The sequence below is a fragment of the Vanessa atalanta genome, chromosome 18 (genome assembly GCF_905147765.1).
Source record: "Vanessa atalanta chromosome 18, ilVanAtal1.2, whole genome shotgun sequence".
Lineage (NCBI taxonomy): Eukaryota > Metazoa > Arthropoda > Insecta > Lepidoptera > Nymphalidae > Vanessa > Vanessa atalanta.
The window spans coordinates 383,635-409,090 of NC_061888.1; the positions used below are offsets into that span (position 1 = coordinate 383,635).

General features: G+C 34.3%; 2 protein-coding genes across 3 annotated transcripts in view; one reads left to right on the forward strand and one right to left on the reverse strand.

Moving 5' to 3' along the window:
• LOC125071017 (serine/threonine-protein kinase D1) overlaps nucleotides 1-25,456 on the forward strand; it is an 87,420-nt gene that overhangs the window by 37,155 nt on the left and 24,809 nt on the right. The gene's annotated exons all lie outside the window — the stretch shown is intronic.
• LOC125071018 (juvenile hormone esterase-like) lies at nucleotides 526-12,504 on the reverse strand. The gene is made up of 6 exons (XM_047681066.1): nucleotides 12,443-12,504; nucleotides 6,399-6,568; nucleotides 5,783-6,144; nucleotides 3,275-3,487; nucleotides 2,120-2,923; nucleotides 526-1,790 (listed from the first exon to the last, which is right to left on the reverse strand). The coding sequence occupies exons 1-6, from the start codon at nucleotides 12,489-12,491 to the stop codon at nucleotides 1,619-1,621; spliced, it is 1,770 nt and encodes a 589-aa protein (XP_047537022.1). The 5' UTR covers nucleotides 12,492-12,504; the 3' UTR covers nucleotides 526-1,618.

The following is a 25,456-nucleotide window of genomic DNA, read 5'->3' on the forward strand; positions in this document are numbered from 1 at the left end:
AATCACCTGTCAAAACATAACGACTCGTGTTGCCATGACACTTACAACTCCATTCGGGGTGACCCGTTCTTAAAAGTAAATCAGCCATCAAACATTATTGCCAACTACTCGATTCATTAATTATCCAAATCAACAACCAAAGTAACCACGCTCTGATTTATATATAAACATAATCATAGTATAAACACGATTATATATATATATTTACTCTCTGATCGCTTCGCTTTATATATATAATACGAATTTATGCGTATAATGATCAATTGTTCTCCCGCCACACCTCAATACTTTCTTTTGATGTTTTCTGAATTAAATGATCACTGAACCTGTGTGATTAAAGGCACTAATAATGTATCACCTTAGGTCCCATAGTTTGGAACCGCAGTCAGAGTTGTTGCAGTACCAACTCCTCTAGACCAGGCCTATAATATCATAATTCTGATCATCAATAATCCGTGTGAAATGTTTTATTTAATCAAACACTACAAGATTCTATCAAAAATGAAATGTTTTATTCAATTTCCATACATAATATTTTATTCAAAGCTTAAGTACATTATGTGAAAAACAGTTTACAAACTAAACTTAAAATATTGTTACTGATTATGCTGTACACTTTCTGTAAAATAACTTAATAGGACAACAAGCTATAGCACACAAATATGCTCTGTGTTGTAGACCCTCGTCCAAGAAATAGTCATATTATTTGCCGTATCAAAATAGTTCAGTTTACACACAACTTACAACAAAATCAGTGCCATGAAAATCTTAAAACTATAGCTGCTTAATCTTAGTAATACGTTCATGTCAACTCGTCCACAACACTGGACTGAAACTATTGGAAAGCTAAACTCAATAGTAAACTAAATGTTTCGTATTGGAATTAATTTTTAAATCGTCAGTTATATTGTATTGCTGATGATTGCTTATATATTTTCCAAATTTTTCAAATTCATATGTTAATTAATATAAATTAGAACTAAAAGTACACGATCTAAATTTCCATAGTAATCAAAATAAGTATATTCAAATTATTATTTGTGCCATACATTATAATAAAAATTTTATTTCGATATAGACCTGGTCATTGCAATTTTTAAGTTTAATCACCAACAAGACAGATACAAAAATATACGGACTGTAGAGTCATCGTTATTATGAATTTGTATAGAAACATATTAAAAAAAAAACTAGACAAACCAAGAACATTAAATAAAAAAAAACTGTTATTTTTAATAGAAGAAATGACTTCGGTCTTCCGGTAATAAAATATTCTTATATAATCACGCTATCTATTATAACCCATAATCCATACTCAAATAGATGCAGTTATTTAGCTTTAATCATGTATTGATAATTTCAGTTCTAGTCGAAATTTAGTAAATAAAACATAATGTAAAAGCAAAATCTAAAATGTTATCATAATAACAGAATACACTAACCTAGAAAGGACAATTAAAAGGTTACGAATCTAGAAATTAATTTAAAAATGTAATATTTCAGGTACAGTTAAATCCAATAATTGTGGACGGTTCAATCTTGACCTTAATTAGAAAATAAATAGTCACACGATCACAAACGGCACACAAGTAACACACCGCAAAATAATGTCTCATATTTAACTGGTCCTGTTCTGTAAACTGTCGAAGAACTGCACCATGTCTTGCTGTTCATTGGTCAGCTCCGTGAACCTAAAGAACATGGGCATGTCGATGTTCTGGTACTGGACGGGCAACCGCTCCTCGACTGCCGGCCAGTTTGATAGCGGACGCTGATTGCAAGTCGGGTCACTGAAAAGATAAAACAAAAAAATTACAATTTTTCTAAATCCAAAATTGTACTTTAATTGAGAGTTAGATTAAGAGAGTGAGCTAACTGAAGTCACTAAACGTTCATTTGTCAGTATCATTAAAGTTTACCCTATTCTAGACGATATACCTGCTGATTGATGATGCATTACACACGGTTTTAATTGGAAAAGAATTTAACCTATTTTTCTTGTGTAATCAACATCTGCAATAACTAGGTATTATTGTAAATAACAAAAACTTGTGCGGATATTTGTCATAAAAACCCTTATTGTTATAAAAAATATACATAATTATTATTTTGTACTTACTTGCAATACATAAAGTTTTTAACGAACATAGTCATCCAGTTTGCCATAAGTTCATCCTTGCGCGTGGGAGGCGAGAAGCCTTTCACGCCATCCATGGCATTCGCTCGAAAGACAAACGTCAAATCTTCTACATGGGTAGCGCCCTTGTACGAAAGTCCTCTGGCCTCCTTCATCACATTGAAATCCGCCTCATAAGAATATTGATACAAGAACACCGGAGCTCCTTGCATTAAAACTCGTCTCTCTGCTAATTTCATAGCGGGGTAAACATAAAAGGTATCAGAGCAACTCCTAATATATTTGTCCATAGTCGGTGTTCCATCGAAATACCTCTTTTCAACTCTCTGTGCCAAATCCAACGCGACATTAATCGGCACTTTGTAAATTAGATTCGGCGATAAAATTAAGAGTGGATTTTCTTTTATACGACTTAATATGTCCATTTTCTCAAAATTCGGACGGAATACTTCGCACTCTGCCGTCGTAAAACCGACAATTAACGGTATATTCTTTCCGCATCCCTTTGATATTAAAACATCAGGGTCGTTGTCCAAAATAGTGGTGACGCCTGGGAATGAGGATTCGACAACCGGCAGAAAAGCTACGATGCCGATTTGATCTTGAATTTGCTTATTGGCTTTCATGATATCTTGGAGCGGCGTGTCTATCAGCTGTCGGTGGATGTCCTCTGGGTCAGTGGCGTTGATGCCGAGGTTGGATAAGAATAGATTGGCCACGACCTCAGCATACGCTGGAGAAGTTGTAAAGAAGCTGGGTATGCCGGTACCGCTCATCAATATTAATCTGTAATTACAAAGAAATACTGGATAAAGTTTTTTATCTGTTTAAATGGCAAACCAAACATTTATAAAAATGTTTTGTTAAATAATAAGCGATTGTGGATAATTTAAATGAATAAAAATTATATGCAAAAACATTCTAAAAAAATTAATAATGATGGTAGGTAAGTTGAAACAGACATTATGACACACTGGATGGCAAATTGGATTATTTTTTGAACTTTTACCTGTGGTTTTTCCCAATACCGTTAAAAAATATTTATAAAGAGAATAATGAAATCGCAACCAAAAATAAGACAAGAGAAGAAACGCATTCAGTTGTTCGTAAAATAAATTAAAAAATACACAAATTTACCTTTGGAACAAACCATCAGCGGCTTTGGACATTGATAGTAGGTGTGCACAGCTGGCTCCGGCACTCTGCCCCGCCAGCGTCACGTCGTTGGGATCTCCGCCGAACGACTGGGCGTTGGCCTGAACCCATCTCAGCAGGGTTACAATATCACGCAGACCGTTATTACCGGGGACGCGCGACGAGTTCAGCGAGAGGAAGCCGAAGACATTTAACCTGAAAAACGTGTACGACAAACTTAGTCGATTATATTTAGACATACGTACATGTACCAAAACGAATGTGGGTATCTGTTGGAGATCCGTAGACTTGTGTGACAAGGCTTTGCAGGTAACATGTTTAAAAAAAATGCGATATCAAATACGAGGGCGGAGGATAAGAATAGTGAAGACGACCTCCAAACAAAATCTTGGTCTACAATATATTGTACGAAGATATTTAGTTAATACATAATATTATATATAATGTAAAACTCGCATACCAACATAAAAATAGTCCATACGTAATTCAACACGGACATAAAAAAAATTAAACTTTTTATATATATTAATATTCATTCAGACTTAAAATCATGAATTTTAAGTCTGAATGAATATTATATATAATTATATAATTAGGAGTTATGATAAATATATAATTGTATGTCCGCGTTCTCCATCAGCTTTCGTGCTATTAAAGTATAAAATAATTGTCGCGAAAAAAAGGATTTTAGGTCATCTTATTATTATATATTTCTCTGCTTAATGAAGCTGTTTAGGGATGTAGCCCGTCTGGATAACTTAGATAATAGTCTAAGGTTTGATAATAGACCAAGAGCCGATCTTAAAAACTTCAGACAAATTTTATGACAAGAACTAGTTTAATGTATTGATAGTTTTTTGCATGGAACACGTGTTTTCAAAGTTATTAAAATAAAATTGTCTGTTATCTCCAAACCGCATTGGAGCAGAGTGGTGGAATAAGCCCAAAAACATAAACACGGACATTCAATCATAAAATATAAAGACGTTTTACAAACTAATCTGTCCTAGCTGGTTCTATAAAAAATATATTTAGTAATTTTATTTCATTTTAACCTTCACACAAAATCGTTGGTAGCGGTCAAAATTACGCAACATTTATTTTTATCGGTGTTTTCCTTATTATTAAAGTATGAATAAAATTACTTCAAACCGGTTGACATTTGTGTATTTTATTTTTTGTTATTATGAGAATATTGACACTAACCTTATTTTATTCAGACACGTGTTTTAACTGTTACTAAATGTTTTCGAGTTATCGACCGATTCTATTGTTTTATCACGATATTTGGGCACATATAATAAAAAAGATAAACAAAATGTACTTTATTTATTAAATTGTACAAATATTATAAATGTCGAGTTCGTTCTGTCTATATATTAACTCATCATGACTAAACCTCTACAATCACGACGACGATAAGGATGAGAGCCTGCAATATATTTGTTCCTTTATCAAAATGTACTTTACTCGAGTAGGCCCATAAACCGCTTTGTTATAGGGCTATATTTAATGTAAAGTTAGGCATAAGTCTTTTAACAAAATAAAACCCGACTTCTTATTGAATCCCTTTTCTTTTAGTAATCAAATAGCAGCAATCACACCTGCTGGTCCACCACATTAGAGAGTTCCATTATCTGTCTCCAAATTCATAATCTGGTCTATAAATTTATATGCCATTTCGAAATAAATCTATTTCGAACAAAAAATAATTAACTTAATCCGTTGATATGTGACGGAGTTATTCCCAAAAATATTTACTTGGTGGTAGGGCTTTGTGCAAGCCCGTCTGGGTAGGTACCACCCACTCATCTTCTACCGCCACACAACAGTACTCAGTATTGTTGTGTTCCAGGACATCTTAGTTCCCACCGTTGGTTGCGCATTGGCGATGTAAGGAATGGTTAATATTTCTTACGGCGCCATTGTCTATGGGCGGTTGTGACCATTTATCATCAGGTGGCCCATATGCTAGTCTGCCAACCTATGTCATAAAAAATATATACAAAGTATAAACATCCGAATTGAGAATCTTCTCCATTTTAAGGTCGCTTAAAAAGATTTTGTGAAAAAAATCTGAAGGAATAGTTGAACTATAATTCAAATAGAATATGTAGTAAACTATACACAATTATATTGCCTGTATAGAAATCTACTAAGACTGCCACCATTTCACAATCTGTATATTATTGTATGTCATTACGATTGTTTATGTTTATGTGATCACTTAGTTATAATTAATGGCCTGTTCCTTTTGTTGAGCAAGGTATCCGTCCTCTACTCTAATTACCACTTCGAGTTAAGAATCTGCGTTTAATATTTATAAGAAGCAAAGCCGAATTATGTTAACGTCATGTATCAGATTTTATGAAATAAATTTCAACTCGACTAATGAAAATGTCGATTCGAATAAAGGTTTTTCGAATGGTAAACATAATTCGTTTTGTAAAGTTCGTTTGAGTAGTTTCGTTATAGTTGGTAGTATCTCACCTGTAGTTAAAAGTGATGACGATGACGTCTTTATGCATGAGATACTCGGGACCATGAAAACTTGTTCCTCCAGAACCGAAAGCAAAGCCACCTCCGTGAATGAAGACTAAGATAGGTAGACCAGGATCCTCCTCTTTTTCAGAGAGTCCCGCTCCGTAAGGAGGCAGAAGTTCCTGAGCCGGTCTCGGAGTCTTGTACCCTGGTAGGGCATCCAAAGGTACATGGATGTTGGCGTATATGCAAGCTTCACTCATGTTGGCAGAGCCCAGCAGGGGTCCGTAAAATACGTCGTGTTGAGGACATATAGGTCCTTCGTTAGATGCATCGTAGAAGTCGTCCCATGGCTGCACAGGCTCTAACTCCTAAAAGATAATGAGAACAATTTAAGTTACGTAAGAGTTCTACGTTTTTGTATAGCTGGTTTGAATTGTCATCGTTTGCCTTAAAGCCGATGGTTGGAGGCGTATTGAATAACACATACAATGCAAATGTCTATAGGCGAAGGTGATCAAATACCAGTCGCCGTGGCCCGATTACCTGACCGTAGTCCTGATAAAACAAAAATAAATAGTAGCATAACATCGTATGATCTGGACTAATCGATAGATGTGCTTACTCGAAACCGACGTTCGCCTAGAGGCTGTGCTGCGTACGGCACACCCAGGAAGCTAGCGAAGTGTGTCCTGTTGCTGGCGACGCGATGTACGCCACACACCCACCCAGACTGCAGGCGCGCGCGCACCTCGCAATCTGAACCGTCTCGTAGTAACCGAGGCGCACCCCTCACTGCAAAATGAAATTAATTATTTACATGTTAAATAAGCTGACGCACGTTATCAGGCCATACTTAAATATACTTTAATAACGGCGACTTCCTCTTACGTGAGACTCATTTGTATATAATACATCGTTCTTCTTAACGTTTTAGATGTATTTATAATACAACATAAGCAGCCCGTAAATGTCCCACTGCTGGGATAAGGGCCTCCTCTCCCTTTGAGGAGAAGGTTTGGAGCATATTCCACCACGCTGCTCCAATGCGGGTTGGCGGAATACACATGTGGCTGAATTTCGTTGAAATATGAAATATAATACAAATGACGCAAGATTTCGTTACTGCTAAAATTTATTGTATAATACACTTATAAGAAAAAATATTCATCTGATCATTTTGTATAGAGACATGTAAAAAATCGAATCAACTTCATAATTTCACGAGTAATTGATAAAGATGTTTGACGCTTGTTGTAAGAGACATAGGAACAATGTAGCTCGCGTAGCGTCGCGTAGCACGCGCTACGGTATCGAGATGCAGACAACGTATCGGCCCATATGTTCCAAATCGGTATTGAAAGTATGCGTTCCGTGTGATGAATGAAGTACGGACAATTCCTGTTTAGAATTAATGATTACTCGTACTGTTCGTCTGGCGTACTAGGGGATTGCGTGTATAACGGGATTACGTCTACAAATATCTTATAGCATTTCGTCATTGTAGACAATTACGATTGCGTAATCTAAAAGTATAATTTATAATATATACATATATAATGTTCTACATAGTATTATACAAAATATTGTGTTTTCTTGCATGTAAATCGTGTACAAATATTAAAGCTTTATTTTCGTTTCCATTCATCATTTTCATTTTTAACTTTGTCAAAATATTTTCGATTCATGACATGGAGCAATCGCTTGATACTTAAATTATTTATTTATTCTATCTGTTAACCGTGAAAACGAACATTACAATTCATTGAAACATTATTAATGCGGATAAATACAAGTACTGGACATCAGCTTCATCCTTTTAAGGCTTGTTCCACTTTCACCAAGGCGCTGCCGCGAGATGAATTATAATTTCAAATTACCCAAAAAAAGATACGCTAAAAGCTTATAAATAATATTTAAACCGATCGAATGAAAAAATTTATCATAATCTGTTATCAATCGAGCAGTCGCGGAACATAAACAAAAAAAGGCCAAACTGATAACCTCCTCCTTTTTGAAGTCGGCTAAATACCTACCTAAACAAGAACACGTGTATCTCAACATTAGAATGCGCGAGGTCAACAAAGCTTTATCACAATCGATTTAGATATATTAATCAGTGATAATTTTATTATTGTTTGCGATTAATATATTTAATTGCTCAAAGGTCTAATGACGACCATTGTATTTTTATAGTTAATTTACATGTATTTATGTGTAATTATATGCAGTACAGCTATAAATGTGTGCCGTAGCAACAATATGTATGTTGATAAGCTATTTATTGTGTGATCTGTACAGCTAGTCCTAAGAACGAAGTCGGAATTCACCGCAGAACACGATCGTGACCTGATAGAAAATGATATTTGACATTGGCTGTACTAATTATTTTCCGATTTTTCTATGTACTTAGTTTATGACGTATTCACCTCGTGCGCGGTGATGAAGGTGAACGTCTTTCTGCAAGTTTTTGGTTTCAATTCTAATATTAGTGTACGCAACAACCCTATTCGACTGCAAGCAGCGTGTTGATGAAGACAAACCTTCTTGAAACGTAGGAAGATTAAGTAAAAAGTCAAATACGTATGTAGGTACTCGGTGATAGATAGTAGTGTTAATGTCTGTGGGCGATGGTGACCACTTAATATCAGGTGGCTCATTTACCAATTCGCATTTACACATTAATTAAAAAAGAAAGTTGAATGTACCTTCTCGAACCTTAAGGTTAAGCCTGCTTTGAACAAGAGTAACACCGAAATGGGGAGGTCAGTGTACTCTTTCGGCAAAATTATAGAGTTCACGAATTTGGACAAATCCTTTCCGGGGCAGACGGTCGATGCTGTTATTTTTTATTTTAGAAATAGCCCGTGTAAAATGTAAAAAAAAGCGGCAAAGTGCCTCATGACGTCTGAATGTAACATTTACCAAATTATAAATAATGAAAATATTGGATGGCATACACCTGTGTTGCATTGCATACCTTTGTGTGACTCGAGAAGAATCAAATCAAATTCCTTTATTCTACTAAAGAGCATTACACTTACTTATTGATTGTCAAATTAAACACTTCTACTTATGTAACTATACAACTGCCAATCGGTATTGCTGTTTTTTTTTTTGTTATTTAAAATTGGAAGGCAGACAGTCACCGTCGCCCATTGACTATTGATGATATAAAATGTATCACCCATTAACTATATGGTCAATGCGCCCATTATATGCGGTATAACGATAGGATCCGCGCTGAATCACACCTATTAAACTGGAAAACTTAACTTTCACCGGAACACAGCTATACAAAAAAATTGCTTTACGTAATTATCCAAACACGTGAGTTAACACTATCAAGTTCGAAACATCGCGCTGCTACTGAGAACTTCGATAGACCTTTATTGAATTCAACCCAGAACTTCTAGATCTATAACTTTATAAACTAACCACTGAGTCATTTGAATACCAACTGGTTAATCAATTGATAAGATCCACAACCTCACGTCGTATATAGTGCACAAGTGTGCTCTCATTTCGGCAAGTCCTCGGCTTTACGTTCTTGTTGATGCGTACACACTTCCAACTTCGAGACTGGGCCGTGGGCTACCTACCTGGCCCGATCTGGGGTTAGAACCCGAGACCTCTGGATCTGCGGCCTTAAACTATACCATTGGAATAAATATATATATTCCGTTGTATTACTACTTTTACAAAAATATGTTTGATTTAGTTGTCGGTAATATAAAAAAAAATTACATTTACATATTCACACAAACAACACTAAACGGAGAAATTGAGATTATTCAAAATACTTTTTGTACAAATTGTAAAGTAGCAGACTATAGGTAAGTTTGGATGCTGCACGAGCCAAACGTCTTGTTATATCGATATTTATACATTACACAAGTGTCGTGACACGAGCGATTAAAACGCGATTATGTTGACTTTAGTTCATCAGTGCTGTCGTTAGCCGCACTGATTGTTGATATTAATATTACCTTGTTGAGTCGAGAAGGGTAATGATATTAACATGCATTATCAACTGGTCCCTAAACCAACGAGGGAGTTTCATCATTGAATCGGTGTAGATTTGAAGACATTTTTTAATTACATTCTGAAATTTATGTATATTAATATTAGTAATATTTAAGAGGTTCACTAAAAATTGTTCAGTATTGGAGAGGGAGGTTAAAGTCAAATTCTGAATTGATACTAATGAAAACTGACTCATCCACTACGCCCATAAGGAACCCCTAGTTGTAATTATCAACTTCCAGGCAGGAGACTTAACATACAAATATAATTGTATTTAACTAACATGACTGTATTTTTAAATATTGCAAAAGAGTAACTACTGAGTTTCTTGCCGGTTCTTCTCGGTAGAATCTACATTCCGAACCGGTGGTAGCTTTACTTTAAATAGTTTGTTAGATGACGATTGAAAAGTGCTTGTAAAAGTCTACTTGAATAAAGTATATTTTGATTTTGATATTATTCGTGATCAATACCGACATACCGACAGCGTAAGATTAGTAATAGGGTTTTTATACTGAACTAATCCGATTTAACTATACTTATATTTAAAGAGAGAAAGAGTCGCAGCCTTCTCGAAACCTACTGAGTATTCTTTGATTAACTGCCTTGTTGATTTAGTGGCTATAATATACGACTTCAGTTCTTAAGGTCCTGAGTTCAAACTGCAATTTTTCCACTCCCGTGCCTCGGAAAGGACTGCCATCGGATTATGTAATTGATGGTATAGGTAGTGCATCTGTGTTTGTGCACACTTGCGCACTATACATATCTCCTGCGCAGTTGGAGTTACACTCCGTCGATAAGAACCACCGTGACGGCCATCGTTCAGATGGACATAACTCACCGATAAATAACGTGTAACGATAAATCATTTAATAATGAGAATATTATAAACACTCTTGATTGATTTAGAAAAACAGCGCTATTGTTTTTTGCATGATTATATGTACATATATGCAGAAAATGTAATATATATCGTTATCGAATATTATGATCGTTTTTAATAAAAATATACGATAAGAATTTTTTAAAGTCATAAGTGCATCCGTACTGGCTTATGTATGATAAAAGAATGATGCAGTCCTATGTCTGCATATAACTAAAAAACGGCGATTCTTTTATTTTCGCCTGGCCCAGATATACCTGCGACCCGTTGTCCGACTCGTTTTATTTTGTCTGTAAGTCAATATCCAGATAGTTTGTACATCGTCCACGATTTCACATGTGCACGCATATTGTGTATATTTATTTAATTATTTCTAATTAAAAATCTTTATTCAGCATAAGTTAATTATACTTTGTAATTGACCTTCAAAAATCTACTACCGGTTCGATCAGAAAAACTTCAGATCCAAGAACAACTGATGGTATGTGGTCGCCTTCCGATAGACCCTTTTAATGACAGGTAGGAATTACGCTGGCTTACTCGCTCTTCAAACCGTTACTGTGGTTGGCGATAGGTTAATAGTGGTTATAATATTCACCCAAACATTAACAACAGAATAACACTTTTACTAAGAGTTTAGCCGATGAATTAATTGAATCGCACTTATGTCAGAATCGACAATTTTTTTCGAAAATATTTTAGTTATAGAATGACCTGTTAAAGAAAAATTTAAAGTTTAACTCAAGAGGTCGGAGTAAGGTTACACGAGGGAAACCGTGCGAGCAGTACTATATCTATGTACTTATATATTAAAGATCCAATATTGATTATTCGGTATATTAGTATTGTTGTTTTCCTGTTTGAAAGGTGTTTGAGCCAGATTAACTACAGGCACAAGGGACATAACATCTTAGTTCTCAAGGTTGGTTGCGCATCTTACCTATTTACGAAAAAATATTATATTTAACTAACTTAAGCGCTTTTTCAAATCAAAACTAATAAACATATGACATTTAAAACATATGTTTTATGTCGGTACAATAATTTCCCATTATATTGCTTTACTAAGATAAGGTATATTTTCAATTTAAGTTGTAATCGAAATATTTTGATTTAAATATACTGTTTTTGTCATCAAGCGTGTATTCGAAATGAAACAAAAAATCAAATCTTAAAGGCAAAAAAAGAAATCTTAATACAATCGCTTCCAAAACTTCTAGAAGTAAATCATTCGTTTTATATTATTACAGAATGTTATACATAGTCAAATTAAATATGTTTTTGGAACAATTGTTGGTTGAGAAAAAAATACCGTCGAAAACGTTATTAATTTTCTGCTTACCCTATTAACTTTAATCTAAGTATATATATAAGCGAAATGCCAGTAACTGGCTCATCACGGGATCTTCGAAATATAACATAGTTTCTCCTTTCTCGTTCACCAAGAAAAAATATCGGAAGTTACAAGTTTAAAAGGGAAAAAGCGAACTGATTCTGTGTATAAATTTTACCCGAACGAAGACACTGATTAAAATTTATCATAAAATCTTTAAAGATTTAAAAAATGTTTAAGTATTCAATACTTCTAATTCGTCAACTATATTAATACTTTACCGATAAAACTATTCTGTAATCTTGATTTAATTATACACTTGCCAAACATACGCGTTAATATATAAAAAAAACCGCGAATTGATCACTAAAACGTACACAGATAACCGTAGAATATTATTTTTTTCATATTTCGTGTCACTCACCGTACGATACGAGTAGCAACGCGCACACGGTCCACAGTACCCGCGCCATGCTTGACGATCGTCCACAAACTGTCGCGCTCAGACACCACGCTACTCTTATAAACGAGCACGTCGACGTACGTATCTCAAATATTAATACGACCGACCGGCTTTCCTCCGAGAGACAGTTCGATTTTTGAATATAGTTTTCTGTTATGATATATTTTCACTAACGTAATACAATAGATAGTAAACTTCTGATATCAAATAATACTTGTTTATTTCACAGGGAACAGTCGGTATTTTGTTTTTAGTATAATTGATTTGGAAATAATTTTAAAACGCTTTAAGTTCAAGCGATGCTTCCATTAAAATCTCCTTAAATATTTCCTTATTTATAAACACAATTGTCAGTTTTTTTTACCGAAGTTACTATTTCACAAGTTATGAAAAACTTCCATAATATTGTAATTACCTACACGTGGGTATTAAATTTAATTATATATGTATTTAGTTTAAAGGCGAAATAAAATATATTAACATGAATAAATTACGAGCGTCAAAAACCAGATCATTACAGATAATTATTAACATGACTAAATATGACAAAGTCAAAGTCAAAAATCCTTATTCAATATAGAAGTGTTTACACTTGCTTATTGATATTCAAAAATCTACCACCGGTTCGGAATTTAAAACTTCGGACCTGAGAAGAACCGGCGAAAGAAACTCAGCGGGATATTTATATAAAGTTTTGTGATTTTAATGTTTATTTCAACCTACCCCACCAACCCGTTGTATAACTCTTGCGACGGCGCAGGTCGCTTCTGTGCGGTCACTTAATCTATATGCGTGTAGATTCGTTTTAACCGGCTACCTCATGAATGTATTTCATAGCTTGTAAAGCTACAGATGTGGATGTCTCGATTAAAATCACGGTACGGTAGTAATAAAATTGGATTTTTTTTCAGTATTAATAAATGAGTTAATTAGTTAGCCCTGGTTCATAGTGACTCCCGTGCTTCGGAAAGCATGTTTAGCCCATTGCTATAGCTCCTGTTCTCTCCTGTCTCGTGTATGAAGATCAGATTTCTCATCGGATTTATTTTCCATCATCGGATTGAAGAGAGATTCAGCTATATTTTTTTTTAGTTAATTTAGTCATTTTTATAGTTAAAGTTTATTACCGCTGACGTGACCACTGACCATAGACATTTAAGTAAGTATTTATTGTAAGTAAAACCATTTTTAGATTTTTAATACGCCACCAACCTTGGGAACTAACGTGTGATGTCCCTTGCCTGTAGTTGCACTGGCTCACTCAGCCTTGCAACCGTAACACAATAATACTCTGTATCGTTGTTTGTTCGTTGTGATCAATGTTATGTCGTACAAAAACGGCAATCTTTATTTTATCGGTTTTTTCGTCTTTCACGCTCTTATAAAGTGTAATCATTGTGTCATACAATCTTAATTAATCCTTACACGTGTCTCTATAAAGTAACGTTACACTGCGAGGCTTCGCCCGCGGCAATTTAAAAATATATTATATTAGAGAATAATCAGCGAGTCACGTTTGTCCAATACCAAATGTGTCGATAATTCTTTTCCGTGTACTAAAAATACCGAAACGTTAAACCGGGTCCATTAGATGGAGTTTGAGTTTGAATTGATATTGTGGAGCGTTACTCAAATACTTTTTTAACTACTTAACTTAACTTTCTTAGGTAACAACAGGATATTGTAACTTTTATATATATTAACCTATGGATAACCAGCGACTCGCTCCGGCTTCGCACGAGTACGATTTATTAACATAGAAAATAGTGTGATTTATATCTATATATATAGTGTGATTTTTTTACAATTAAACCCTACATACAAACAAACAAATTTTACCTCTTTATAATATGGGTAATATGCATACGAAACCCACTAACGACTCGGTTCCTACACAAGCTTCCTGAATTGTTCGCGTTGAATAATAAATTAAATCAAAAATAAAACTGGTTTACAAAAAAACATATTCTCGAACTAGTTTTTTTTTTTTTTTATGTACCATAAATTTTACGGAATTCAAGTTCTTGTTTAATAATAATTTGTATTTTTATCTTTATAAGGTGTGTATGTATTATAATTTATAAAAATGAAAAGTTAAATGAAACAAAAAGTAAAAAATCAGTCTATGTCTAATTTAATACATATAACAGCGCGCGTGTGTGCGTGTAAACATCAGACCGGAACTTTTTTTAAATAATTATACTGTATATGTCCTACTGTTGCGTAAAGGGCTCTTTTACGAAGAAGTTTTAGTATTTATTCCATCACGATGTTCGATGCGGTGGCAGAATTTCATCCTGCAGCTTTTATGATTCCGCGCAACATTTTCCTAGAGGAATTATAAACACAAATAAGGCACATTTAAACCCAGTAGTGCTTGCTCGGACTTAAACCCGCTGTCTTCGGTGCTCCATGTGATTTATCCACAGAGCCATCTCGACTCACTTCTTTCCTACGGCGTTTATGTTTAACCAGTTATTCAATCTTTTTTAAGTCTTGATCGAAAAAATAATACAGTTCATTTTATGTGTTTATTTTTCTTTTTATTCGATCGAGTTTTTTATGCCATCGATAGACTAAAGGTAAGATGTTATGTCGATTGTGTAGTAACATTGGCTCACTCAATCTTCAAACCGGAACACGAAGGTATTAAATATAACTGTGTTAGTTTTAGTGAGCGGGTGGTATCTACCCAGGCGAGCTTGCACACAGCCCTACTACCGAGTAAGTTTCTGAAATAATCGTACCAATAAACATTTAGAGGAATCCATCCAACTTGCTTATCCGAAGACTAAATACTTGTGTCACACTTATACTTATAATACAAATACTTAACTACAGGACTTACAAATCGGTCCGCCTGCCTGCCAGGCTAACGATTTCATGTCCTACGTGTGTTAACATAAGACTCATTTCTATTACTTGTTGAAATTAACCTTTTTTTTACGAAATTCGATCATTTCTTTTCGTCCATATTTATCATTAAAGTATTAATGATATAAGTTTAATTTCCCGACATAATAGTTGAGTTCAAAAATAAGGAGATTATCAGTTCTGCCTTATTTTTTGTGTCTTTTAATTAATAGTTTCGCCAGGCAATTTAAAACAACTCGCACTCACTGGGCGCGTAGTAAATATCTAAACCGTACAATGAGGTATAGTCAGCAAAAAAAATTAAGAAACGATAGTATTGACAATTGAATCGTGTTTATAATTACACTTTAATAATAATCAATTTAATTATGTTAAAAAACATCAATACATTACTTTAAGAATAATTAATAATAGGATTTTTCTTAATGTGCTATCTTAAATATTCAGCTATGGCTGATATGGCCGTTGAAGAAATTAGTAATCATAAACCATGATAGCCATTAGTTCAAGTTGTTAATAAAGTATGGGTACTAATTAAGCACTTTAATAATAATCACCAATGAAAGGTCTGGACTTGTACTCCATTAAAAACCAGTGAGGACTTCTTATCTACGGCTCTTGTTGTGAATGATTGAACATGGACGAAGTAGGGTGTCGAGCTTAGTTAGCAATAAAATTTTATTACCGACACGAGTCTGTCCATTCAATGAGCGAGGCAAACAAACAGTATTTATTTTATTAGAATATTATCACCATTTGCGAAGTACATCGATATTGATGTTGGCATGTGATTTCCGCAATATTTTGGTATTATTAATTAAAAAATTAGGTATAGTCCAAAAATATGTATATATTTTTTTAATTTAAAGGGGAACAGTTCATCATTAGTGTTCTTCTAATCGTAAAAAATCAAATATTCTAGTAAAATTATATAACTTGTAGATTTCGTGCAACTCACCCCGTGAGCAGTTCTCGGCGATGTTCTTTAAGAGCTAAAACTTAGTTTCGCAGATACATACGGAACGAATAAGCAATAGATGCATGTCTGAAAACGAGCCCGCATCCTTTCCTGATTTATTTTGCAAAAGAAATGAAACAAGTCTCGTTTTTATTCCATCCGAGCGAATAATAACGAGACTAAATCTGTAGTTAAAAAAAATATTGAAGAGTGAGCTTATCTTAGATCATGAGCGTCTCTCATTAAAAATGGATGCCCTGTGTCTAATGGTGAAGATCATTTACTTTAAAACACTCGTAATATATCGATTAATGTTAAAAAATCTATTGTTATATTAATTTGAGAAATCAAATCGTGAGAATATACATGAATACTAGCTGCTTTTCCAGATTTTTGGTGATGCTTGTCTGGGTTTTAAGGGACTCAATGACATTTGTCATATCACATCGTACCTACTTGAATTCGATTATTCTTCAAAAATTTTAGGGTTACTCTTTATTTTGGCAGAGTATTTACTTATTCGACTTGTAACGACAACGTATAAATAATATACACAATAAAAGCTCAAAGTAATAAACCTATATATCCTAATGACGCAAATGTTTTATAATTAAAATTGATATATGTATGTCAAATCGAAATAATTGTTTACATAATATTTCGTAATCTCACAATCAGTGCACTGTTTGCCTGAATTCTGACCCGAATCCGTGACCCCCCTATCGGCTGTATCCATACGGAATTGTGCATCATTCCGCCAAGAGTGATCTGGAGGATAAAATCATGGTCCGGCCGATGAAATGTGTTACATAATCATCTTTATATATGTAGACTAGGTACAAGTCCCGAATAGATACTGTCTATTTTAATAAGTCTGAGATAAGAAATATTACCTATTCTAACCATAAGAAAAATATTTAAGACACGAATACAATTAAAATAGCAGTATATACATATATATAATTGGTACGTTACTTAATCTGCGCAAAGGAATAACAATAAGGAGAAAAAATAGGTCCCTTGTGCTTGTAATTACACTGGCGTACTCACAGGTCAAACCAGAAACAACAACATTTTAGATAAGTCATTTGACTTTTTTCGTTGTATCTTTTGGAATGGAATTTTGTTGTCTCAAGTATTATTTTTATTAATACTAAGTATTGCCCACTATAAGCCTTACTGGCAAGTAAGTTCCTTTGATTCAAAGGTGATTACTGTGTATATAATATTTAAAAAAAAGTATAGAATTATTTGTCATGTAGTGAGGGTGTGAATAGGTAATTATAGTAGTGGATTTGTTAAAGAGAGAAAAACAAAAGTTTATTTGAAACAGCACACAGTGCAGAGAAAGTTTGTAGTGATCTCAACTCGTACACTTGCTAATTACAGATTTTAGTATCCTAAGATTATTTTCCACCTAAATAACCGCCGCCGCCGTCGGTCGTAACGGTCCCAGTTTCATCCTACTCGGCTCAATAGTTTTGGTTTGAGCGTAGATTACGATTTGTTGGATAAGTATATTTCTAGTTAATTTATATTTTGTATCTTTACAGATATATTGTCCAAAGTCAAAGTCAAAGTCAAAAATCTTTATTCAATATAGAAGTGTTTGCACTTGCTTATTGATTGTCAAAAATCTACCACCGGTTCGGAATTTAGCACCTCGGACCTGAGAAGAACCGGCGAAAGAAACTCAGCGGGATATATTTTTTTTTCATTTTTTTTAACCATTTTCCATGTAGGTACAATGATAAGTATATATTAGTTGTTTGAAACAGCCTGGAGGCGATCATTTCATTCCCAAGGTGTGCAGTCAACTAAAAAGTCATTAGTGTTGTAATATCCTTTAGCACACAAACGCTCTTTAACGACTCTTTTGAATTTTATAATTGAATAATTTTGAACGTTTACTGGGATCCTGTTGTAAAAACGTATACATTGCCCCAAAAAAGAGTTACTAACCCTGTGTAATCGGGTACTTGGAGTAACAAGTTTATTCTTGTTCCTAGTGTTAATAGAATGTACGTCACAATTTCTGGGAAAATCATTTATGTTTTTGCGTACATACATAACATTATCAAAAACAAATTGAGAAGCGACAGTCATTATTTTAATTTCTTTAAATTTACCTCTTAACGTGCTTGTAATTAATTTCAAAGACACTCAAAGGCCATTTTTTTATATTTTAATTGTTTTTTGTTAAGAGTTTTAAACTATTATTAAATATCGATTACAGTGTCCATCGTCACGGAACGAATAAATAAAACTCACATGGTTAATTTTTTTTTTACATAACTCAATTAAACATCCGTTTATTTTCTTCCACGGATCTCCCGAGCAACTATAATTGGAGCAAGTTTCGTGCGATAAAGTTATCTGCGCGGGCGCAGGGGTCGTTTTGATTTTAATAATTTAACTGTTGAACTCCGATAATTGCACTTAATATGATACACGTTGATCGTAAACATATTATCTCGTTCGATTCACTCAGGTGTGATTGTAGAAGTATTATATAAATATAAGAGTGTCAGATTTGAACTTAACTGTGAATAAAAAAAATAGTATTTTATCGAAATCTATGTATTGGCCGATATGTGTTACAATACGAGTAAGGTTTTATTAGCTTGTAAATGTTCGACTCTTTCCTTGCTTGCATGGTGCATAATCCACGGTTCGGCACATCACTTTTCTATACGTGGTAATATTAAATCCGATACGTGAGGGTTTGTATTATGTTGGCACAAGAAAACCACGTAGGGTTTTGAAGGATTGGTGATTCGAACAAAGACTTCAGTTTAAACTTCAGACTCCACGTGTTGTATTCACTAGAACGGTTTTGCTACAATATTATGTTAACAAATATACAATTATTAAATATATATGCATTAATTTATTTTAATATTATTTTTAATAAGTTTATTTGAGTTGATATATAGTATATTACTTATATAAAATACAAGTCTTAATTTATGACTATATATGCGTAGATATGTTTGCTTTCAGGCAGAATATAATTATAATAATATATAAAATGAACATGCCTATAGTATTTCATTGGTCGAATTGATGGAAAATTATACCAACCTAAATAAAAATATCTTATATGTTAAGGTAGACAATGATTACAAAAACATAGCAGTCACTTCACACTGATTTCAATGTCGAGTTTCGCATATTCAGTGCAGTGTGATTACACGTAATTTGTAACATAAATAAAAACATTACCTTGAAATCAGAACAAAACATATGAATAAGATCGGTATATCGAGGCATGGAAATGTTTAACTATTGTTTTGAAAACGTGTGATGACGCTCATCTTTGTCTAGGTCACGGCTGTGCTATGTTTACCAACCTGTCTGCAATAACAACCTACACGTGCTAAATATCTAATTATGCGCCCGACTGTACCGGGCCGGGCTGTAGTCTGATAAAAGATTAAAGCAACTGGTCTTTTGAATGATCGCGTAACAATATTTTAATTAAATACACTATAAATTTGAAAAAAAATATTATAGTTTATTTTTAAATTCGAATGGTAAAACAAAATCGGAAAATTTAGGTATTATAGCTTGCTAATATTATAAATGTGTTACTTTAAATGGACAGGTCTGAATGAAACTTTGGCGCAGAGATAGGATATACCTAGATTCGGCACTTGCAAATAATTATACAATTTTATACACGTAGAGCATTTTCATCGACGTGTCCGACACCTGACAATTCTAATATATTTTTTTACGAACGAGTGAGTTCGTCTTCACCAAAAAATAATACAATATCGTAACAATAAGTTGAGTTAGATGTTTGAAGGAACATAATATTTTTTACACATTTAATACAGTTTTGTAAAGTGAGATTCAATTGTGCTCGTGTGGATCAAGGCACCCACTTGAATGAGGTATATATTAATTTTGATCGGCTTTTATAAGCTGTCATCCAAGTTCGACCTTCAAATGAAATCATCCGTCTAGTAATGGTTATAGAGAAGACACGTGTCTCACAGCATAATCTCACAGCTAAGTCCGCTCGTAAACATACAGATCGATTATGCACACCTCTTGAACTCGGGCGTCAGTCCATCGCGTCACAAACTGCAGACTCGGCACATTGTTCCCACTCGATCGTACATCGCTCCTGACTAACGTCGCAGACTGATTTTTTATTAATTTCCCAACTACGTCGCAGCCGAAGAGAGTTATGAAATTTTATCCAAACACAACAAACCCCGTAACTGTTTACCAGCAGGTGCGGACCCTAACATGACAAATATATGTCTTCCGTTGAATTAATTTTCTGGCTTCTTTATTTGTGTAATGTCAAAACGAATCCACAAGGCCGTCCTAGTGCGAATCGTAGTTTTGATACTAATAAACGGAAGAATTGAAGAACTTGTAATATTAATGACTACGATCATAATTTTATGCTGTTTGTCCGTCAAAATAAAATGGAATCCAGTTACGGAGAGCTCCGTTACAAATTCTGTTCCAAGTGAAGGATAAGGATTTTATGGTTTATCTATGGATTGACTAGCTCATGGTCACAGCACTTCTGTGTTGTGACCAGTGTTTAAGCGATATCTGAAGTTGTACAGCATACAATACAAATTTCTAAAATTATTTATAAAAAAGGTATTCAACAAAAATAATATAGCAACAATCGCGGCTTATTTGCTGGCATTTCTAGAGGAGATCCGTTGTCCGTCTCCATAACTTATATATCTATATATATACTTATATATATATATCAGATCTTTACGAAATGGAACCATTTCAGGATAAATATCTTTCGAACAAAACAAGATTTGACGTAGTTATATCCGAGCTTACAAAAATATATAAACATCTAATTTCCTCAGAAAGAATCTCCTCATAGTCTACGTTGCTTACGCCGGTTCCTCACAACAATTGTCACTTATTAAGATATTACGCTTCTAATGTCTATTAGCTACCACTTACCAAGTGGCGGAATTGATCGCATGTCTTCATATTTTAAAAAAAAATTAAAACAGGGAACAGACAAAAAGGTCGTGAGATAAAGCTAACTTCAAATGCAGTTCACAAACCCCTTGAACTCGCAATGTGAAGTTTGCGCATGTCACAAGCAGCCGAGTCAGCGGTCTGCACTCAGAAGTAACTCGTCACTTGACCGGACGATACCTTTTATAGAGTTAAGGGGGAACACTCGAAGCTACGATAGGACAAAAACAGACGAAGGGCTTTTCTGCCACTAAAGAAGTAGTAGATGTCGGAAATATTAACAACTCCCTACTTCGCCAATGCGCCACCGACCTTGGGAACTACGATTCTATGTGCCCTGTGCCTGTAGTTACACTGAATATTACATGAGTTTGACGTTATTATCTAGACTGACTTACACGAAGAGTAATTAATTTCAAGTTAATCTATATCTAAAGGTCTAGTGAGTAAAATATAAGAGATATCTCTCGTTATTTTAAATAGAAGATTCGGAGCTTGTGTTGTTGCTTTGTCTTTTTACATCGCTTCGTGCGGTGTCGAATGAGAATTGGAATTCCAATACACATAATGAGTATTATCTTTATTACGGATATATTTCATAATAATCGGATGACGTCACATATTTACCTCATATTTCACACAACTTACATAAGCTTCGATGTTTGTTTATAGATAATTTATTTTATGCCTTATTGCACTTTCTTATTGTTTTCGAAAACAACAGTTGGCGACGATTAATTTACACTTATCATGAAACTGACGTGCGTCAGAATAACTCGCTGCTGATAGCCCAGCTTATATACAAACGTATGAACTTTCACACCAATAGGGCCGAGAGCGGTTCCACCCTACTCGTTAAGAACGATTGCTAACAGTTGCTATTCCGGAAGATCAAACTGATTTGTCCGAAAGTGCATTGACTATTATAATAACTAATGGTCGCCCATTCATGGATATTCGTAAAATAAAACTACTTAAAGTATAAGATGCACTGATTCGAAACGTAGGAAAAATGAGGACAATACTTTATCATTATAACGATAATTAAAAAAATAACAAATAAATTTCAATAAACGCGTTATTGATTTATAAGTTTGACATGACGTGTCTTATCATTATTATGAATGTTATATTTTATATAATGTATTTGTAACGTTAACTATCTACACTCTTTTTGTACATAAGCTTAAACTAAGCCAAATCTTACATACATCCATGCGCGCAATACCCTTAAAATGCTTTACAAAAGGTTCTATCTTATTAATAATATAATAATAATGATTACACTTAAAGCTGGGTCCAGGTATGCATCATTTGCGATTGGATTGAAAGGGCCAATAACCGCATCCGTACCGTCTCATGCTTCGTGTCTCATTGTGGACATCAGGATACGCGCATCAAAATAGCGTAACACCGTATGTCTGTAAGTTACGAAATTAGTTCTTAGGAAACAGCTCTATTGCACCCATATATATATATATTTATAAATATTCCCTTATGTCACATTAGTTGACCAAGCATAATGTAGCAAATGCTTTTTTTTTAAATATAATTAAAGTTCCCATATACATTGGCGCTGTAAGATATATTAACCGTAAATTACATCACCAATGCACTACTGACATTTAGAGCAAATATGTTATGTCCCTCGGTATGTAGTTACACTGGCTCACTCACCCTTGAAATACAACGTATACGTATGATGGTAGAATATCTGATGAGTTTTAATTTGTTTGTTTTATAATTGTTACTCAATAACGCACTGGTGAATAGATTCGAATAAGAATTGGTAGTGTTGAATCCGTACCCCGTAACCGCCAATCCCAACTGCTGCAGTATGGTTAAACAAAACTCCTAAACTAGTGGAATATTTACGAGCTGCAATGTTACGCAATGTTGTAAAGCATATTCTATACTTATATTTTTATATACAAATGACAGTTTGTGAATATATTTAAATGATTTGTAAAATGTTCGAAGAATTCGAGTGTTGAATACAAGTGGGTAGTACATTCCCGAGCTTAGTGGATGTCTCAGTGAACGAGTTCGTTTGTCTACGTCTGCAGCTTTAATACAATTTAACGTTCGTGTGCAAAAGGTTACTTAAGAAGTGGTAAGTTCATGAAGCGATCGACCCATGGCTATTTATAAATAGATAATAAAAACCTGCTGAGTTCTTTCGCCGGTTCTTCTCAGGTCAGGGTAATTTCTTGTCTTAACTGGTGATAGTTTTTAATTTGACCATAAATAAATAAGTGAAATGCTTCTAAAATAATTAAAATTTGAATTTATTACCATCGTCCGAACGTTAATAGCGCACGCTGTCGCACCCTAGAAACATTAAATAAATGATATTTGCCATTTTTCATAAATTTCGCGAATTTATCGTGTGTTTAAATGCTAAATTATTTCTTAGTCGGTGCGGGGTCACGACCTTCGGAATAGGTAACGTAAAGTCAGTGACCTCACTTGTGTTCTTTTTCGGTGAGTAATAAGTAGAACTCGGTATCGTACATCCCGTGGATTCTGCTACTTTTTATGAGATGATGTGCTTATACAATAAAGATCAAGAGCTAAGAGATTTTGTTGAAACGCATCTATAAACGCCACCGATCATTGGAACCATACCCCTGGAGGCCCAAAGTTGGTCAGTATTTATCGAAAGTTCTCAAGAGACATGAATATGTCTGCAAAGAGATTCTGTTAAAAATCCTCTTCGTATTTCACTCGTGCGAAGTTGGCAACCAACTTAAAATGATATGCGATTTTGACACGTGTATCCATTTCTTTAATAATTATAATCAATGTCGCATATGCCATTGTGACACTTGACGTTCGTGCGGTGCAAATTCGACTCGTGACTTAGACGATGTCATCGACCCATCATTGGACAAAATTTGTTCCGGATTTACATCACCGCGAGTGTATGATTTGATACGTAGGAAAATTTAAAGACAACATTTCGATGATATATGCAGTATTATGTTTTAAGAGATCACGTAAATTGTTTACATGCTTACAAGTTAAAACATACAAATCCAAAGAATTAAAACCAGTTTTAGATTCTGACTACTGCGACCTTCGAGTATAACACAAAATTCTACACAATATTAGCGTGTAACTGTTGCTTAGTAAATAAACACACAATATTGTTATCTGCCATTGACCTCAACGAAGAAGCAGTTTTATTATTTTTCTTAACTTGGTTAATAGTAGTCTTAAGACGTCATTCGTAGGACGACTGATAAAAAATTCGTTTACGGCTCCCAGTCCGACCTTTCTGAGCTATCGACATATTATGACGTCATAGCGTTTAATGTTATCTGTGATGAAAAGTTAACAAAACTTTCATCACAGCAGTACCTACAGTTAAAGCTTAAGATCTATTCAAGCGATCAGTCCGCTGAGACAGCTAAATATATCTTAGGTAAAAGTAAGGAGATTTTATAATGCACATGTGTGCGCGCAAACACATGTGACTGTGTGACTGGGTGCCCACTCAAAGTCAAAGTCAAAAATCTTTATTCAATATAGAATTGTTTACGCTTGCTGATTGATAGTCAAAAATCTACCACCGGTTCGGAATTTAACACCTCGAACCTGAGAAGTCAAAGTCATAGTCAAAAAGTCAAAGTCAAAAATCTTTATTCAATATAGAAGTGTATACACTTGCTTATTGATAGTCAAAAATCTACCACCGGTTCGGAATTTAGCACCTCAGACCTGTGAAGAACCGGCGAAAGATACTCAGCGGGATATTATTTTTTTTCCATGTTACATGTACAATAATAATTATATTTTAGTTATTTGAAACAACTTGGAGACGATCATTTAATTCCCAAGGTGTGCAGTCAACTAAAAAGTCATTAGTGTAACTAATCTCATATACATCTGATGTTGACCTGGTATTTGAACCTAGGACCTCAAGATCTGCAGCCATATAAACTAGCTAGTAGACCCACGAGGCAGATTGATATCCTATCTCTAACAATGACATTGTCATTCAGTGTAATGAGCTATGGCTAAATTAACACTTTCAGCCAAATAATTTCGTTAACGAGAACAGGAACCTGTAACGAGATCTCGCAATATGTATATAATTTATATGACGAGTTAATAAACCTATTTAGTGGTCCTTGGTATTACAAATCTCTGTTATTTGCAAC

Coding starts and splice junctions, on each gene's coding strand:
- LOC125071018 (XM_047681066.1), bottom strand. CDS start 12,491: ATGGCGCGGGTACTGTGGACCGTGTGCGCGTTGCTACTCGTATCGTAC. Junction 6,569..12,442: donor GTTGCTACTCGTATCGTACG/GTGAGTGACACG, acceptor TTCATTTTGCAG/TGAGGGGTGCGCCTCGGTTA. Junction 1,791..2,119: donor AAAAACTTTATGTATTGCAA/GTAAGTACAAAA, acceptor TTATCTTTTCAG/TGACCCGACTTGCAATCAGC.